Genomic DNA, 21703 nt, shown 5'->3' on the forward strand with positions numbered 1-21703 from the left:
GTATTCGGTCAGTTGCAGGTGCGGTCATAATAATAATGGACGATAAAGACTAGAGAGAGAGGGTGAGTGAGAGAGTGAAGGAGAGAGAAGCGAATACACTGTACATCACTTTTCTCGTCGTCCCCTCTGAGTATTAGCACTCACACAATTTAAGACGCATTTTGAATCATAAGTATCGTCTCTGTATGAAAATAAAAGTAATACCGAGAAGCGACACCACTCACATACGCACAACACTAAAAAAATGTGTGACAATTGTATGGTTGTAAATATTTCGGAACAATGTAATATCGTTAGTCATTTTTTTTTTGCCATCGTCCAATAGTATTAAGTTAAGACGTGATTTTATACTTCTCATTTATTTATATATTTGTACTAATGCAAACAGACCGAACAAAAAACCACACAAAACATTAAAAGCATACAAAAAATAAAAATAAAACGTGTGTAGCTAATGTTAAAATAAGCATAAGTCAAAAGAAGAAGTGAAATAGGTGATAGACTAATGACTAAAATCTATGAATAGTATACAATATATTATAATATAGCTGTCGCAAATTCGTACTCACCTTTCTTGTCATCATTGTCCGTTACTTATGAATTTGATTAATTTCATCGTGAATTAAAAAGAAAAACAATATGAACTGAAATCATATACGTATATCTACACGTTATTTGTACAGATTTTATGATGTCTTTGATAAAATTGTATGTAAAAACAAATAGTAAATACGTATTACTCAAATATTTAATATTTTAATTTACAAACACGATATATTACGCTGAGGTTGAAAAAAAATAAAAATTATTATAGTATTATATGAATTTATGTTTTATTACAACATCAGGGAGACAATATTATTTATTAAACATAGATTACGAAAATTTGACACATGTCTCATATAACTTCGCGAAAATCAATGTATTGACACAAGTCGACAATCATAATACACGACCAACCTTTTCTTAACTTAACCCTTCTTTTTATTAATCTTGGGGTTAGATTTTAAAAGAATAATAGTAGTATTAGAAAATAGGAATGGCCATATCGACCGTTTTCTTGAGCATTTTTAACAAATAATAATACCAGTTTAAAATAAACTCACTTAAGCTTTAAATAAAAATACAATTTAAAATATTAGGCTACAGTATACATTTAAATTTTTTGTTTTTTAATTATTTCTATGATGTCTTTAGAACTACCAGGAAAATAAAATAGAATCAGTCAATAGAGAAGATAACTATTGTCTATACTCTATTTTAAAAAAAAATCTTACAATCATTGTATTATCAATATATTCTAGATTTATTCAAAATCTAATTCATAAATAATTATACTAATAATTTAATGATTCAAGACTTGAAGAATTAAGTACTAATTAAATTAATTAAAAACCTTGATTTAAAATAACTTAAGTTATTACTTGAGTATTTTTATGTATAATTAAATTGTATGAAAACATTGAATGAAAATTAATAGACGAAAACATTGTATTGAACAAAATATCAAGCTATATAATACGTACATGGTATATACTATACGATTAAAAATATTTCGATACTCAGAGATGTTATAAGTTTAATATATAGTTTTATGCGTTTATAAGGATTTTAGAATACATATAATATTATGTGATTACGTAAAATACCTTTATTCTGTCATTAGACATAATTCATAACTCTAAATCTAAATCTATATTAGATCATAAATCTAATATAGCGCTTATAATTGCACAAAACATCGTTATAAATAACATTACATAAATGAAATCTATGTAATTACAACTATAAATATATATTATATTATATTATATTATATGACATGATATATTATGTTTACGAAGATATTAAATCAGAATAATATCTGAATAAATATTAATATTTAGTGTGTAAAATATTACTTTAATATTCGATGAAGCTACAGAATAATACAAGATGTAATCGTATATTATACTCCTATACTAGCTTTATACGATATTATCGTGTTTAAAAACAAAAAAAAAATATTTTCTATACAACCTTATACAATTTATTTCAATTGAATTAATAAATAAAAAAATAAATGTAAAACATGTTTGAATAAAAGCTTAAAAAACTAAGAGGAGATTTAATATCATCACAAACATAAATAAATAACCGCATTAATATGTTCAATATTAAGTTTGTGAACGAATATAATAGAGTAGAAAATATTTTATATTACTACAAACATGTAATACATGGCTAATTTTGGATTAAGCTAGTAATTTTTACTGTGTTCGAGTTAGTGAAATTATCATTATATGTTACGTATAAAAAAAATAATTTATAAATTAAATACTTATTGTATTTTTGTATGCCCATATTATGCTTGTACATATTAAGAATATTTTTTAATTATCTTAAGCTAAATACCTTATGTTTTATTTATGATTTACAGAGCTCCTGCACCATAGACGTTACATATTTTCCTTTTGATCAACAAACTTGCATAATGAAATTCGGCTCTTGGACATTTAATGGCGATCAAGTATCGTTAGCGTTATACAATGACAAACAGTTCGTCGACCTTTCTGACTACTGGAAATCCGGAACTTGGGATATTATAGAGGTATGGACAAATATATTAATTAAAATTTTTATGAATGCAAATTTAGAGAAAACGTGTTTATAAATCTATATATTAAGGTAAATTATTTTTTGTACGACAGTTATTATTTAGAAACTATAAACGTTATTAAAAATATTTTTATACGTAATTTTAATTCGATACAAAATTAAGTTTTTGAAAATATATATAAATTTACTACTTGTTGTAAGGATTTTACTTCTTTGAATAAACCATTATGTATTTGTAATATAAGAAAAAATGTTCTATTACTAAATAAAACTACATAAGAAGTTATAGCTAAACGAAATATAAAATAATATTTTTGACAAAAATTTAGTCTTCAAAATATGTAAAAAAGGAAATATTTTCAAAAATGTTAAGTGGACGTCACATATGCATGTGTTACTTTGTCTTATAAATATATAACAAACAAAAATAAAGGTGAAAACTGAAAAGTTCTAATTTTGTGATGTTAGCTTTAATGTTAAAACAAATATTATTAAATTATTATCAAACTTTTAGATACCTAAAAAATCATTTACATTAACTCGTTGGTTTTTTCAATATTTTAGTATTTTTTAGATCAAACTACATTTTAAATAATATTAAGTATTAATACTATTACATATTATTATCATTATTTTAAATATTATAGCAAAAAATATATAAGTAATAAGTACATTTTTTTAATATTAAAATATACTATTTATTTCATAAGGGGTGAAGTGTAAAACTATTCATACTATATACATATATTGAATATTGGTATAATATTCGTAATACTTATTACGCTAATAGGTACAACTGGAAATAATTTAAAACAAATAAATCAATATCTAATTAAAATAATGACTGTACTTTTTTCCGGTATTTTATTATATAGTGAATGATTATGGAAGTATATGGAAGTAGGCACTTTAAAAATTAATGTTTACTAGTTACTCTGCAAAATAAATTATTTATATTTTTATTCTTGAGATATAATTATTACACTGCACTTTTAATATTACTGAAGTCTGAAATAAAGTAAAATTAAATTTAACCAGAAACGCGTAAAAATGATATGAATTTATGATGTGCCTAATATTACTACGCTTTTCGTGTTGGATCTAAGAATTCTCTTGGTATTTCTATTTGATCTCTCTGGGATAATATTAACTCGATTTACAATAAAACAGCACTGGTAAACCACTTTATTGTATTTTATTGTAGATAGTAAAATATGACTTCTTAAGAACACGTGATTTATGAAAGAATAAGTAGGAAATAGAAAATATCACAAATCCTTACATATAGGACATAGATAGGTACTAAAAACTGTTTTCATGAATTATCTTAAACATTATTCTCTTGCAAGTTGGTAAATATATTATGTACCTACTTAAAAAAAATTCTATCTAAATTCAATAAACAAGCCATTACAAACATTAGGTAGGTACCTATTCAAATTGAATCCATATTTTAACATATTTGCGTGAGTTAAAATAAATCCAGTAGTCAATATAAAATACATTTCAGCATTCAAGTCTAATTTTTACTATACAAAACAATTAAATATACATAATATAAGGTAATATTTATGTACCAGAGATTAAATTCTAAAATTAAAAAATGTAATAAGATTGATATTCATTTGAAATTTCAGTTTTAATATTTTACGTTTTCATATTATCTATGTATGCTCCATTCTAACCGTAATCACGAACCACTTATAAATTATCACCTTATTTCGGTCGATATTGAAACTAATAATGATGAACAAGAATTGAATATTTATTATAATTTAGAATATATAACTAAGAATATAAAAGTAGTATCAAGTAAATACTTTTACTATTTATTCGTAATAACTCAAATAACTTTTTTTTTTTTTTTTTAATGAATGACATCATAAATAACCAAATACATAAAAGATTACTCCCTAGTGCCTTAATTAATTTTTTTATAAATTCGGAAAAATAATGAAGAGAATTAAACTTCTGAATATTATTTAAATTAATAAAAAACAAACCTTTCCGAGAATTATTTCTCTTCGAATAATATTATATACTTTAATATTTCACATTTAGAGTTTTCGAATATTATTATATATTTTAATCATTAAATAAAATATATTACACAATTCCCCTTAAAAATAATTTTTGAAAAAATAACTGCCCAAAAAATATATATCAAGTTTATCTAAAGTTTATTTTTTAACGGAGCACACCGTTCATATTTATTTATATACTTAATGATTATTTTAACAAACAGTAAACATTCATTATTTTGAAAAGTATACATTTTTAAAAAAATATTTTTACATAAATTTAATAAAATTAACTACTCGTTGAAATTTGAGTTTTATGTAACAAGACTCGCGAAAAAAAAGTCTGTTTCAGAATATGGAATTAAAAGTGTACGAGTATGCTATCTTATGAAATATTACAAAGCTTATAATTTTATAACGATAAAATGTACCTAGTAAGAAAAGGTTTTTAAAAAACATTTATACTTTTCATGATAATAAGTGTTTAATGTTAAAATAATGACTCTGTTTAAACATCGACAATGGTACCCATTTGGTACAGTATGTTTTACGTATGAGAAAAATATATTTTTAATCCAATTGTTTTTTAATTTTATTCTATTGTTGCTCAAAGGTGCCTGCGTATCTGAACGTATACCAGGAGTCACCTACCCAGACGGACATTACGTTCTACATAGTGATTCGAAGGAAAACTCTATTCTACACGGTGAACTTGATACTGCCCACGGTCCTCATATCTTTCCTGTGCGTGCTAGTGTTCTACTTGCCAGCCGAAGCCGGTGAAAAGGTCACGCTGGGCATCAGCATTTTACTGTCACTAGTCGTCTTCCTACTGCTCGTTTCCAAAATACTGCCACCCACTTCTTTAGTACTGCCGCTCATCGCCAAATACTTGCTATTCACGTTCATCATGAACACAGTCAGCATATTGGTCACTGTTATCATCATCAACTGGAATTTCCGAGGTTAGTGTTCCAGCTTGAGCACATTTATGGTGTGACACTCAAGACAGTCGTACACCATCATCAGTGCCACGTTAAAAGGGAGGGTAGAACGCAACTACCGCGGATTGGAATTATTTTGAAAAACCATATTCTCTAACAGTATTTAATTAATAACTTTTTGATAAAACTATATTGATATCTATGGCATTATTCGAGTATCGTTGATACTGTGTAATGTATCCTTAATATATTATTTCTTAGCTATTATAATTTATAATATGATATTGTAAAATATCGACAAAAAAAATAAATAACATTAAACGTCGTCGTCGTTAAAACTTAAACGTGGCACTGAATTTCACATTTTCGTAGTATATATATATACACCACTTACATTTAAATAATACTTACCTGCAGCAGTAGATTTGGAGCGTATTAATATTACAGTGAAACCACTCTATAGCGGACACCATTGGGGAATTAAAATATGTTCGCTATTAAGGGGTGTCCGTAAACCGAGGTTTGGCTGTAACTACGTAATGCAGCTTAAATACTGTATGTGCTTTCGCGTGTGTGTTGTTGTTGTTGTTGTAGGTAGCGTTCTTGCAGGGCGCCGCCTATAGATGTATCATATTATTATAATAGTATAATATTTTGTTGTACAGTATAACAAAACAACAATTATTACTGTAGCCCGGGCCGCCGCCGACCGCGCACCGAAACGCCTAAATCGCGCGACGACGAAGACGGCGGCGTGGGGGACGAAAAACCCATTAAACCAATGTGAATGGAAATTGCGCACGTGTGTCTGTGTGTGTGTGTGTGTGTGTGTGTGTGTGTGTGTGTGTGTGTGTGTGTGTGTGTGTGTATCGTTTTAAAACAGTGCGCCGTGTACGGTAATGTTATCTGAACAGTGCCAAAACTATACCCTTTTCCAAAAACAATAGCCATAAAGCCATAATATAACCGACCGTATGACACACAAAACGTTATAATTTGCCAGTATCGTTGTGTGCGTATATATATATATATATAAATAGATAGATAAATAATAATAATAATATAAAAAAGACCATATTACGCTTTGTGAGCCTTAACCGAGGACTCGGGACGACCGGCGATCAAAGGGCTTTGCCACAAAAGTATGTGTGTGCTAGTGTGTGTGTGTACGTCAGGCCAATAATTCCGGGCATTTGGGGATGCCGTCGCCGCCGCTTTTCCGCCACCGAAACATGCGAGCTCACGCGAGTGTGTGTGCGTGCGGCAGATGCTGTGTGGACGCGCTTACCAACGCCCTTATACCGCCGTAACCGCCGCGGTCACCTTCTACCCCACTCGGCGATGCTGCGCCGAGCCACGACGACATACCGACCGAGGACTAGCGAGGCACCAGACTACGCGCTTGTTTTTACCGTATCTTCCGTTGGCCGTTTTTACGGAAATTCCGCGGATGTCACGGGGAATGTCTCGTCGTCGTTCTATAATAATAATAATGTATAAAGCGCTCTCGATTTCCCATTATAATACGCCTACGACGTATAAACGGGTGCAATAATATCATAACAATTGATATGGAAGGAGAGCGACGTACGCGTTTTCCGCGGCAGCACAGCCCCCGCCCGTCACCCGTCAGTTTTAAATCATGAATTATGGTTTTTTTTTTCCTTCACCGACGCCCACCCCGCCGCCCGGACCGTCATCATCCGCACTGCACGCGTGCTCGGCCGAAATGAAATTCATACCGCGAACCAGCAATCAATAATTGGTCAACGGTTCGTGTAATACACGTCAAACATTCGATATTATATGTATACAATATATGATATACACATTATATAATATATATATACATAAGTACTTGTACACACAGATATAATGGGGCTTTATTGTGAAAGTAATAGATAGGCAATAATAACAAGAGGAATACAAAACGTGGGTACTATATACCTTATATTTAAAATATATTGGTTTTTTTTTTTTTTTTTTTTAATAAATATCACATTTTATTTGACAGCTTTTAAAGATTTATAACGAGCATTTACAATGATTGTTGTTATTTCTATACTTATTGCGTATATTTCTAGTAGGTACAATATGTCGAAACGGTTTCGCGAATAATGAACATAATTTGCTTCCTAATCCTATAAACTAAAATTCCAATTTATTGGTACATATTTTACAATATAAATTATTCATTTATTACTTTAAAATAAAATGTTGATTACGTTGTGCTATAACGTTTTAACTTATTTATGATACTATTTGTATACTGCAATATGATGAATTTATGTAAAATCTGAATATAGTTTTGCCTTTTTGTTGCTCGTATTATTTATACTCGAGTAACTCAAATTGAGTTCAGCTAAATGTTACAAAATATAATTTTATTTTAAAAAACCTTTATTTTAAGTTACAGATTAAATGATAGTATTGTTTGTCTAATATAATAAACTTTTATTATGAATAATAAGCATGGTCGTAGTAACCCGTATTCACCCTCTGTTTTCAACATAAAAGTTCTGAAACCTAGAAGATAAACGTATTTTTTGATAAATAACCATTTTCTTTCCAATACAATTAATATCTAATACCTCATATTTTCTTATGCATTGAACCCCTACAGACAAAAGAAAGAAATAATAATATTTATCCAATTTAAATTCTCTCTTCCAAATGATAAAAAATGTAAATAAATTAAATTAAATTATTTTATACAACTCAAACTATTAAAACTTTGATTAAATTGTCACTAGTTAATAAACTTTGTCATATAATACAATTATATTAGATTTTATGAAGTATAAGATAATGAATAATAATATAGGAAATCAAAAGTTTAAGAAGTACTTTTTTAAGAAACATATATATAATATACCTTACATTTTAAGCTTATAAATGGAAAGTGTTTAAAAACGTTTTGATTTATTTTTAGTTATTTTTCTTCGATGTATTTTAAGTTTTAATAAAGCATAATAATTAAAAGTTACTGCAAAGAAAAGCTGACCATAGGACAGTAATGTATCCAAAATGCCTAACCATAACGCCGTGTGATATTAAAGAAAGTGCCATAATAGGTACTATTAAATATTAATATTATATAACAAATTATTTTACCATACGACAAATTTTTATCAAATAAAAATAATTTCAACTTTTCAACACAATTTAAAAAAATATATAATTCTTTTTTTCCTATTTTGTCCATTTAACAAAGCTTTTATAATCCATCAGATTTCCCGTTATTTTTCGTAATATTTTTTTTTTCGAATAACTATCCCACAAGCTTCACAACGTCGTATCCCTGAAATATTAATCTATTTGAAAAACATAGTACACTTTTTCATTCACACTGGCTTACAAACAGTACTCAGGTATGACTGTACGGCGGGAAATAATCTCCCCTGGAGAATATAATACATATTATTAAAATACAGTAATTCAAATTCCATTAACACATAAAAATAATACTCTCAAATATACTAATCCTATTTCTTTTGAAGTCTATCATCGAATATTAAAAATAAATACAAAACATAGCATGCGTAAGAAAATGGATTTTTCAAATTGAAAAATAACTAAAAACGATTGAACTTTTAGTTTCCATAGAAACAAGGAATAAAATAACAACGTATATGTATTTGAATATTTAATTTTAAAAATATCATTATAAAAAACAAAAAACAAATCATTTTAAGTATCGAAATCTTAAAAACAAGAACCAATTTATAAATTAAATACTTCTAGTGTATTCGAAGTACGATAAATTAAATAAAAAAATAATTAATTTCTTTTTAGTGCTTAACAAATATTTGGATACTACTTAAATATTTTCTTCAAACATAATACATTCTTTGTATAATAACTTTTATTTATGAAAAGACTTATAACCATTATTTGAAACAAATATTTTAAAAAATTGAGTTAAATTTTCATTATTACCAAATAAAAATGAAATTCTGATAAAACTTTTAACAATATTATTTTATAGAATATCTATTGTACAATTATTATAAATATTTAATAATCTATGATTTCAAACAAAGAAAAACGTTAAAATGATATTATTCTCGTATGCGAAATATTGCATAGATTCGATAACCATATTTATAAGTTTATAAATACTATTTACTATTTAGTGTATTAACTAAATTTTATGAACTTAATATAATATTTTAGTGTGTGTGTGTGTGTGTGTGTGTGTGTGTGTGTGTGTGTGTGTGTGTGTGTGTGTGTGTGTGTGTGTGTGTGTGTGTGTGTGTGTGTGTGTGTGTGTGTGTGTGTGTGTGTGTGTGTGTGTATGTGTTTGTTGAGGCGGCTCGAGGCGGTACGATAACGATGTAATCTATTTCTGTAGCGCTTAAATACGTAGTTGCATGTTAATCATTAAGTATTTAATTACTATACCTAACGTGTGTTGTAATTATAAGATATATTTTATGTATATTATATAAAAATACGATGTACTTTGTGAATATTAGATCATAAGTTATTTATAGTAGCCATAGTTATTAGTCGTAAGTTTAATTAAAACGAATCTATAATTAAGTTACAGCATGGAAATGTAATACGTTGTTTGAATATATTCCGAAGACGATGCCGGTTGAAATCAATACGCGATGTTACATGGCCATGACTGTAAAGCTACGAAAGTGGTGTCGTTTCACTCAATTTCCGTGGGACTAGGTCTATACTCTATAATAAATATAAGAAAAACCTTACAAATTTATTATAGATCAGTGTTTCTCAACTTATCGATAACGAGCATATGCAAAAAACAAAAATTAAGTTACAAATGTACTGCACGCACTTACGTCCCGCGAATGACACCACTGAAAGCATTGTTTATAAGTATCATAATATTATATTATACTACATGTGACTAATGATTTCATCTTTCGTGGTAACGCAACTATAATTATAGAATCGCACAGTGTTGGTTTTTTGAACCTCCTGTAAGCATTGCGTATCGCTCTGTCCTCAGGACCTCGTACCCATCGTATGCCACCTTGGATTAGGACCGTGTTCCTTTATTACCTACCGGCATGCATGTTCATGAAACGGCCGAAGAAAACGCGACTAAGGTGGATGATGGAAATGCCGGGCATGAGTGGTCCGCCGCATCCGCACCACACGTCGCCGTCGGACCTGCCCGCACCCGCGCCCCCGAGCTCCGCGACGCCGTCCAAACACAAGATGGAGGCAATGGAGCTGGCCGACCTGCATCATCCCAACTGCAAGATCAACCGAAAAGCAAGCGCGGAGCGGAGGGAAAGCGAGAGCTCCGACTCGCTAATCCTATCGCCGGAGGCGTCCAAGGCCACCGAAGCAGTGGAGTTCATCGCCGAACACTTGAGGAACGAGGATCAATACATACAGGTGATTTATTAACCGTATTTAATCGTCCGACGACCAGCGGCGATTCAATGTAGTCATATTATATTGTACTGAGCAGAATATTATAATATTAAACCATTAAGAGACCTCTCGCGACCTCGTTTGACCGTGTAAATCGAAATTATCGCATCATACTATTATATATAGGGTGTTTCAAAAGCCTTCATCCGATTACGAACTGGGATAGTTCGGCAACGGTTTATCGCAGGTTAATGGCCAATGCATTAATGGAAAGGTTAGACAACCAAGTTGATTTTAAGTTATCTAGTTGATAAATTGGGCATGAATTTTTGATTCTGATTTTAAGCTCTTTCAAATTTATAAGAAATTGTGGTACATACACTTTCTCTTTTACGTAACCCCCAAAAAAAAAATCACACACTGTAAGGTCAAAGGAACGTGGTGGCCAGGGATGAATCGCCAAATCGTCGTTTCTTTTACGCCCAATCCGCCGCCACTACAGTGCCAAATTTATCAGCCGTAGCCATTTTCCTTCAAAAACGAGATACTGTTTACCTCCAATGGACATTGGAACAGTGGAACACCAAAAAATAAATAAATAAAAAATATAATTTTTGACATTTTTTTGGAGGAAAATGGATGATAGTGGAGGAAAATGGTATCTTGTTTTTGGAGGAAAATAGCTACGGCCGATAAATTTGGCACCGTAATGGAGGTGGATTGGGCGTAAAGGAAACGACGATTTGGCAATTCATCCCTGGCCACCACGTTCCTTTGACCTCACAGTGTGTGATTTTTTTGGGGGGGTTACGTAAAAGAGAAAGTGTATGTACCACAATTTCTTATAAATTTGAAAGAGCTTAAAATCAGAATCAAAAATTCATGCCCAATTTATCAACTAAATAACTTAAAATCAACTTGGTTATCTAACCTTTCCATTAATGCATTGGCCATCAACCTGCAATGTTTATTTAAAAAAAAATAAAATAATAATAATAATAATAAATAATAATATTTTTTTTTTTTTTTTTTTATTTTTTTTTTTTTTCATTGTCGAACTATCTCAGTTCATAATCGAATGAAAACTTTTAAAACACCATGTACTATATGAACCGTCTGCATAGTTATGTTTACGGGTTGGGCCGGGTAGGCACTGGCCCCCCGGCAGACTGTGCCTCCATTCTCCAACAAAATCATGCAAAGTTAAAAAAAAAAGTCGTGTGGTGTGTACCTACCCTGCAGTACCTATGGATTTTGGTTAATTGTAAAAGTCTGAACACACCTATGACTGTCTGTCTCTTCAGAACTTATATTTTTGTGCAAGTAACACTATTCGATTGTTTTAAGGTGTTAGCGTGTCAAGCCTGATTCGATATTCAAATTCGTTCACGTCGTAATAGCCGAAAAAATAATACTTATCCCTCTCCGGAAAACCTAAAATTAAATGTATGTTAATATTATGTATATTGTTGATTGTAAATGTTTTCCTGTTATGATTTTCAAATTAAGTGAAAAAAATATTTCAAAAATACACATGCATTTTCAAGCTGGGAAAATGACTATCGTGATAAAAGAATCATACTATCCGCATGATTTATAGCGAACAGCAAGTGTTTGAAAATATTGCAATCACGCGCGCTCCATTTTTATTCCACTCTAAATGCGATGTCTGAAAACCATTGTAAAGGGTACATAATATACGTCTGTGGGATTCGATAGACGTATGTAGGCTTACCGCTTACAACGATTTATTTTCTGAAAACATTATCTCGTATTCGCCAAATATTATCAGCACTAAGGCTGATGAAGTTTTCGTTTTTATTGTACACGTAATGCTTTAAATTTAGACAGGTCGATGTGAGATGGAACTACTTTTAATTGTATACTATTTCATACGCTTTTTTAAAATATATATATATTATTAATTCAACTATGAAAAAATATTTAAATATCCCACAGGACTTTATTTATACTATCTACAAATATTTAGTGTACAATCAATAATGACAACTTTGATAAAGCTGATATATACTAACGATAAATATTAACGGATATAGATCTGTTCAAAAACACATACATTATATAATAGATAAATAGCTTTGATTATCTCAGTGTATATTGATGTTTTTTTTTACTTAATTTAAACAATAAGGTTTCTAAAAATATTTTATTTTTGAAACCCATGTTTATTTCCTTAACTTCTCAGCTAATTTTTGTTTACTATTTTTGCAATATTTACAAAAAAACTACTAAGAAACTCAAGAACTGAACTATTAAAGCACAATCTGTGCTCTATTGCCAATCTAAATTGAATTATTGCACTATTGTATGAAACTTTTGGTGCTTTTTACTGCACAAAAATGTTATCCAAAAAGAAAATATAATATATATATATATATAACATATATAACAATAATTCATTGTAAAACCAATATCTCCCTCACACCACTCGACATCAAAAAGGAAACATATGTTCTAGAGATTTTTCAACAATGATATATTTTTGTATTAATATTTATTTTTATTCTCAATTTTTCCTCTCTTAGATGCATTTTAGTTTGCGAATAGAAACGATTTATGATTTGCAAAGAACATTTTATCGTGACAGTTTACTTATTTTTTCTCCAACCCTTTTAAACTTTTTTCATTAAGGATTATTTTCTTTATTGAATCTCATACATTTTCATCGACCACTGACACAAAACTATTGTTAGTAAATACTTTACAAATATCATAAACAAATATACTACTTTACATTTTTTTTCCAAAGATTTAAAAGCATATTATACTATATTATATACTACTTATTACTTTTATACAAATATTATAATTTATTATAATTCAAAACATAAAAAACATCCCAATATAATAAGCATATTAAAATTGTTATGATAATATTACATTAAAGCCCTGGTTTCCTACAACCAGGGCTTAAAATTTCAATTCTATTACTCTTATCTACTTTAAAATACAATAAGTATAGTTTGTATATTTAGGTAGAATAATAAAATAATTTAAATATTAGTAGAGTGTTAATGTCTTTGGAATAAAGTATAAGGTATATATATTAACATCAAATTAAAATTAATCGATAGTCGTGTAGTTATGTGACATTGTGACACTGTTTCACCTATTTCATTAAACCCGGATATATTTGCATAGGTAGATACTATAGACAAACATAGTATTTATAAAGTTTGCGGTTGTTGGTATACAATAATTTGAAAATATTATATTTTATGAGTCAAAATATAACATGAATTATTTGTTATAATAGTTATATTATTTAATAACGGAAATCCAGAATCGTCATATACTCATAAAGTAAATATCTATTCGATTAAAAGTAAACAATTTAAAACAAATCTTTCAAATCAATCTTGAAACATATCATGTATACACTGGGATAGTGGAATACTATCAAAAATATTAGTAAAATATTAGTCACTCTACACTGAATATTATAGTCATGTCAATCAACTCGCTTGCTGGAACATAAAGTAACATATTTTTATTCACAGAAATAAATTATAAAATAATTTTTCATTATTCAATGTATTATAGTTTAAAAATTTTACTATTCGTCCAATAGATTTCTGTGCATAAAATCAACGCACTTATGAAGCAGGTGCTCATTATTTAACAACTCAGTATTGGGTACAATATCCAAATAGTTTAGTGATCATTATATCTATGATGACTGTAAAATACTCACCACGTGGTGGTGGGAGGGGGTCTCTCCATACCACTACCTCCACTTTTTTTGATTGCAGATAAGAGAAGACTGGAAGTACGTGGCGATGGTTATTGATCGACTGCAGTTGTATCTGTTCTTCTTTGTCACCACCGCCGGCACCCTTGGAATACTAATGGATGCCCCTCACATATTCGAGACTGTCGACCAGGACAAAATCATCGAAATCTACGGTGGAAAATAAACATAAAAGAAATAAAAAGATTTATAGATGAAAATGCTCAAGTTAGAACTAATTTGCTTCAGAGGAGTTATTTAAAATAATAATAATAATTAAAATAATAATTCTATTATTTAAAAATTAATGAACAAAAAAAAAACAGTACTGTATAACCATCGTGTTGTTATAATTATTAATATAAAAATACAACTTAGTTAGTTTAAGTGCCAAAAAAAAAAAAAAGAAATGTTATTTATTACTATTGTGTAAAATAATTAATGATGTTTAAGAATAAAACAAATAATATTACTAATATTTTTAGATTAGTGTTAAAGTTGGAATGAACAGCTCGCGAAAATGTCTCGAACGTCCGTACGTATACTGTTTGTATTGCAAAAATATCCTAAGGGGTTTTGAATGTGCTCAAATCGTTCTTTTTCCAAGCACAACACACAGGGGGATGATTCGTCACAGATCCGAACCAAATTTATTTTGTCCTTTAGAATTTCTTGAATTTCCGCTGCGTCCCTTCCAATAACGCACCGGTATGCTGTGAACCGCTCACCCTGTGTAACTCCAATGTGCCAAAAACGTTGACGTGACAGAAGATAAACTGAATTTTTTTTGCTCAAACTCGTCGCGTATAATATGTAAACAAAATAAATGACCCGAAGTTATTATTTTATAGGTTTTTCGAACGACAATAATTAAAAAGAAAAGCCGAAACATATTATTATTACTGCAATGTTTGTTTATAATATTATAATTATAATTTAATTTTTTTTTCATAAATATTTCCTCATCTAAATATATTAAAATCTTCGCTCAAATATATTTCGCTTATGCTGTACTATATAGACGATGACGTCCGGGACATATTCGTCAAATTTTGAACCAACGTTTGGTGTACATAACTATTATTGTTATATTTTTTTAGTTTTTTTTATTTCTCAATATCAGTAGAAGTCATTCCGTGCCCGGTTTGTCTAGAACACTCAATTTATAAACATTATATAAGAATAATTTTGCGCGGTCTACTATTATATTATTATAATGATAATAATATTATACGTGTATGAATGTGCCCAAACGATTGTCCTGAGTGGTGGAGCTAACCGGGCTAATATTACTGTCCATAGGTTAAATCCAACGCTGGTTTCAAAATGGTCGTATATACAAATTAATCGTTAGAAACCGTTTGCAACTTTCTAGCATAACCTATGTTATAATCAAATTTATATTAAATACTAATATCTAATCATTTATTGTTATTATTATTAATTATTATTATAGTGTGCACTAACGGCATACGGCTCACGTTAGTTGTATACTAGAATTTAGTTTATTTTATTGTTTTATTAAAAAAAAAAAAAAACAAATTTATTTGTTTTTGTTTTTGTTTTTTGTGTAGTGTGTGTTGCAAAATTTTGGTGTACGTACAATTTTGTTACTGCGTTTTAATATTATAATAATGTTACAACCCTTGAAAAGGGAATTTTTTTTAAGTATTGTATAAAAATAATAAATATAGTTAAGTCATGGAAGATATACAACACAGCTGTTACAATCATCCGTGTACACAATAATAATTTAATTACAAAAAAAAAAAAAAAATTAAGAAATTCAGACAATCTCATCCAATTGTAAAATGTTTATGTAATTTCTGTTTGTGTTGGCTAGTGTATAAAAAATAACAAATGTTAAGAATAAAAACAGTTTGTTATATGCCATTGCGCAATGTGTGAAACAAATCGAACAATTTAAGAAACAATATTGTTCTTATTATAGTATCTAAGATCTTTTAAGATGTTGGATAATGTTTTGGCTTATTTTTCGTTAATTTATTTTACATTTACTTTGTTCGTAAGTCAAATAATGCAACCAAACTGAAAATAACGAATTATAAAATATGATGTTTTTTTTTTTTTTTGTTTGTTTGTTTATTTCAATCTAGTCGTTTATTTGTTATTTATTATTATTATTATTATATAATTGTTAAAAAAAGAAGTCTGGTATTATTATGAATATTTAGTATCTGCGCAATAAAATTCATAATTAGCGACATTTATCAAATTGAAACTTGAAACAATTTTTTTTTTACATGTATAATTTAAATAGATAGGCTACATTATTCGCATTTTTACAAGTAAAAAAAAAAAAATGTCTGAACAAAATGTGTTGTGAAACAGAATAAAAAATTAAATAACTAAGATATATATAATATAAATTTGTAAACGTTTTAAAATAAATTATAGCCAAATAAATTAAACAAATTTATTGCTTGAAGCATTGTGTTTTTTTTTTTTTGTACGTTATACCTACAGTGATTTATATTAAAATTATTAAAATACATGATTATTTTACCTTCCATATTTTTACAACAATACCATAACAACTGTACAATACTATAACTATACATAACTATTACACCTAGTTTAACAATACTTAGGCAAACCATACACACGGGCCAAACTCGTAAAATGGGGCATCGATGAGGACAATTTAATATGTGACTGCGGAGAACAGCCAGGCGCGGATCCAGAGGGTGGGCTGAGTAGGCCCGGGCTCACCCAAAATTTTCAAAAACAATCATTTTAATTTTGAATATTGACATTTAAGTTGTTATTTTAGAATTTTTTTTTTATAGTTTTAAAATCTATTTTATCGAATTTATTATATTATATATTATATATTATTTAGTAATCGTGCATGGAGACTGGAGAGTAACAAAACAATATTATATTCTACATTCAATCATAATTTTTCTGTATTATCTTTTGTGGTTAAATTCAAGGACCCACCCAAAAAAAATTTACTAGATCCGCGCCTGAGAACAGCAAGACGATAGAGTAGGTATAGAAGTTCATTAAATTTCCCGAATACTCTACATAGCATACAATGCCAAACATCTACACGGTGTTGATATAACGAGAAATATTTAAAGGCGTATACTACTTAAATTATAAATATTTCCAATCAAAAATGCATTTGTATTATTTTTTCCCTTACGTATATTAATTTGTTCAGTACATAATTATGAGGCAAGACATTTTAAATTCAAGTAAATTGTATTCATTACCTACTATAAAACTTAAATAATATGTAAGTACTTGCAAATAATCTGATTCAACATATTAAATGTACAATTGCGTAGGTACTGGTTATATAAATATTGAAAAAAGCTCTTTAACATACTCCTTTTGCAGTAGGTATACCTAATATATATTTTTTTTTACTTTAATGAATAGGAACTTAGTAAAATGCATAAGTGAAAATTACAATAGAATCTATTATATTGTGTCTTGGGTATTGATTGATTTGATTTTAGTTTTCTTGTCCATATAAGTAAATCTTATTGGTTGATGAGAAATTATTATAAATAACAATAATAAGTCATGTAAATGAAGTTGGTTTATTTTACCAACTTTTTATTTTTGTAAAAATAAATAATTTCTACACTAAATAAATTTAGAAAATATTAATTATCACATATTATATTATACACAAAAAAAGTTACAATTAATTTAGCACACCTGATCAAAAATAAAATGCAATGGATATACTTGTGAAACAATGTAAAATTTCAAACACTGTTGTCTAACTAGGGATAATAATTTTGGTTCTAGAGTAAATATACCTATAATAAAATTGAATTGTGACAATATTTCTGAGGGCAAGATGCTGCATTTTTTCCATTATTCCCAATATAACCTTAATTATATCGTTTAAAAATAGCAGAAATGTCAACAATTTTAAATGACCTTTAGCTTTTCCAAATTTAAATTTTTTAAAAAAAAAAACGCAGCGTCATACTCAAGCCTCAAATTGAGCAAATTCTGCTCAGTCTGCTTATACGCGTTTTGTCTATGTCGTACGTGTGTAAGACAGAGTCAACGTGTGCAGGTATGAAGTCCTCTTAATACAAATATAACATTTCAATTAATATAATAATGTATTCCATTTAATAATATAAATTTTATCATTGATTTGAATCTTAATTAATAATTTTAAATATTAATGATTACAATTAAAGAATATATTTTCACAAGACTGAATATTTAAAATTACAATTTCTTAATAATTAATTTTATATGAAAATAAACTTTTCTTAGATTGATAGACATAAATGTGTTTATACAATTGTAAATTATTAATAACATCAATAGATAAAAAAATAGATAATAATAGATTTAACCAATAGATACAGAATCAGTATTTAAGGTGGCTTTTACATCTTGTTCTTGACGAGCTCTAATTTTGGCTTGTCGTCTTTCCTCAGCCAACATTCGGTTACGCATCATCCTTTGTCTTTGTTCTTCAGTTAATCCAGTGCTACTGACACTTGGAGTAGACGTCACAGGGAATATATCTACAGTGTTAGCAATCCTATCAAATGCATCAATCTGAGGGGGTGATGGTTCAACCTCTTCATCCTCAACTTGTGATACATAATCATTACTATCTAAATCCATCCTTATTCGTTTCAACAACACTTTAACTTCATTTTTTTTGCCTAAGTTCTCTAACTTATCAATAGAATCATCAAATGTATACCGAGGAAATAATCTATGAGTCCATTGTTCTAGACGGTTTATGACAGCATTGAGATCTTCTGATTCATGACCTTTGCCTTTCAACTCAATGGTATCGAACCATGTTGGAAGTACAGATAACCCACGAGGACCTCGTAACCTAGAATTAATAATGAACAAAATTATACTTCAACATTGCTTGAAATTAGTAAATACCTTACAAAACAAGACATTTTCCAAATAAATATATAGAAAAAAACTAGTATTAATTGTTTAAAAACGTTTTTTGTATCATGTTTCTTAGTCCTATAATAGTTTATAAAATATTTTAAAATTTATCCTATTTTATAACAATGTTTAATAATTACTCATTTGTTTTTAATTAAGTATAACAAAATATATTTAAACTATTTTTTAAGGATCCAACATGAATCTAATAATACTCTGTCCCATTAAACTCTAATGATTAGAGAATATGTTGAGTCAGGTATGTCAGTCTGAGTATGTAGAATGAAATCCATATTACTGTGTTTGGACCGACGAATTAGTAATTTGATGGGAACACTAAGTAGGTATATTGAGATGTTGCTGGATAAACTTAACAATACAGTTTTTGCATGGCCTGTCCTCTGATGAGACAGCATATAGCACAAAAAATAAATTCTACTAAATACCAAACTAAAATTTTAAAATAACTCAAAGTCTTATAGTATCTAATAATTTATTAATGATTTCAAACTTTTTATTTTAATAGCACAACAAGAGGTAAACTTTGAAATTATTTTATTTTATTTACACCAAACAGCAATTTAAAAAATATAATATGTAAAGTACATAAATTGGAAAGCGTCAACAGTACAATTATAACAGCTTAAAACTGGAATAATTACAAATAAACTGCAACATTAAAAGTATAGTTGTATATAGACAAATAAAAAAGAGCAAATAAATACAGAATGAACTATATGGAATTATTGACACAACGAAACATGCGGTGTAAAAGATGGTTATGAGTTTATGACCATAGGAGGTGGAGTGAGTAGGGATAAAGAAGGGTGTGTGATGTCTTGAAGGGTAGATTGGAAAACGGAAATTAATAGAGGAAAGGAGATCTTGGGCATCTATTAATTCATCGAGTAGACATTGAATAAAATGGAAATCAACATCGATATGTCAAGAAGAAAGTGTAGGGATGTTTAGCTTTAAAAGCACAGATAAATAGTCATACTGTGGATGCTCGATTTTGAGTAAGAAATTGATATATGATAGAAACCTATTCTGATTTCTTTCTAGTCTTACCTAACTGGTCTTAAATTGTAATATTACTATACCACTAAAGGATATTGGGCAACCATGAAAGAACATACATTAGTCACTGCCCACTGGTATGATAAAAATTGAATGTTGAAAAATTACTTGAGATTTTTCGTCCATATTTCCATAAGTACCGTAGACATCTAACCTACCAACATTACCTAGGTAAAGAAAAAAAAATCTTTACCTTTCGGCATTCAATTTGGGTTGTGGATTCCTCACACGTATCTTCACTGGAACAATCCTTTTTTCCTCATTTTGTTCTTGTTCGTCGTCGCGGTCCTGTGGCTCCAAATATTTATCGTCGACATCTTCGTCGAGACGGCCTTCGACCAAATTGTCGAAATCGTTGTCGTCAAAATCGTCCATCGCTGATCAGTAAAACGTCAATGGCGTCCTGCGTGAAACAATAAGGTTAGGTTAGATTAGGTGAAAATAGTCACTTCCATAATAAATTTACAGTCAAATCAGTCAATCAAAAAACGTTTCTTCGGTGTCAGCGTCGACCGAGTCGTCTTCGAGAGCAAATTGTTGACCTCCGCTGTGACTGTCCTCTTCGTTTAGACGGTTCAAATAGGCACACAATAGATATTTATTCAGGCGATCTGTCAGAGTGGGTTGTAGTGGTTGAACAGTATTATCGTTTTCGTGTTCGTCTGAATCTTCGGGTTTTCCGGGCATGACAAATGGAGCGATGAAAAATTCTAGTTTCTACGTACCCAGCGTTCCCGCTAAAATAGCGAAAGACAAGACCAGTATTTTATGACTTGTAGACACGACGTATCAGGTCTACGGTGATTACAGAAAACGTGATAAACATAAAAACTAAAAAGATATGAACAAAAACCACGATCACGATTAAAGATATACAGGTTGAACAACGACCCATACCATATAGTGCTTAATGATGACCGGTGAAACGACTAGACGAAACAGCTGATGCCGTGCATCACTAGCGCTCGTAGTTGTATAAATATGTGATTACAATCACAGTAGTAGGCATATCCATGATAATAGATTAATGA

The 21703-nt window shown here is 29.2% G+C and overlaps 2 protein-coding genes across 2 annotated transcripts in view; one reads left to right on the forward strand and one right to left on the reverse strand.

Moving 5' to 3' along the window:
- LOC114123399 (acetylcholine receptor subunit beta-like 1) overlaps nucleotides 1-17118 on the forward strand; it is a 74903-nt gene extending 57785 nt beyond the window's left edge. The window contains exons 6-9 of the mRNA XM_027986351.2: nucleotides 2420-2590; nucleotides 5233-5584; nucleotides 10545-10939; nucleotides 14692-17118. Coding sequence (XP_027842152.1) covers nucleotides 2420-2590; nucleotides 5233-5584; nucleotides 10545-10939; nucleotides 14692-14856 — 1083 coding nt within the window. The 3' untranslated portion in view covers nucleotides 14857-17118. The remainder of the gene's footprint in view (nucleotides 1-2419; nucleotides 2591-5232; nucleotides 5585-10544; nucleotides 10940-14691) is intronic.
- A 1653-nt stretch (nucleotides 17119-18771) lies between these two features.
- LOC114123406 (TIMELESS-interacting protein) lies at nucleotides 18772-21664 on the reverse strand. Its single transcript, XM_027986361.2, has 3 exons — nucleotides 21139-21664; nucleotides 20866-21075; nucleotides 18772-19524 (listed from the first exon to the last, which is right to left on the reverse strand). Exons 2-3 carry the CDS (start codon nucleotides 21045-21047, stop codon nucleotides 19023-19025), a joined length of 684 nt encoding a protein of 227 aa, XP_027842162.1. The 5' UTR covers nucleotides 21048-21075; nucleotides 21139-21664; the 3' UTR covers nucleotides 18772-19022.
- Between the last annotated feature and the right edge of the window lie 39 nt (nucleotides 21665-21703).

Source organism: Aphis gossypii, chromosome 1, assembly GCF_020184175.1.
Source record: "Aphis gossypii isolate Hap1 chromosome 1, ASM2018417v2, whole genome shotgun sequence".
In the NCBI taxonomy this organism is placed as follows: Eukaryota; Metazoa; Arthropoda; class Insecta; order Hemiptera; family Aphididae; genus Aphis; species Aphis gossypii.

Bases quoted from the DNA above. Each gene is read 5' to 3' on its own strand.
- LOC114123406 (XM_027986361.2), bottom strand. From the start codon at position 21,047: ATGGACGATTTTGACGACAACGATTTCGACAATTTGGTCGAAGGCCGT. The intron at 19,525-20,865 runs GTAAAGATTTTT...TATTAATTCTAG, and splicing joins CCCAAATTGAATGCCGAAAG to GTTACGAGGTCCTCGTGGGT.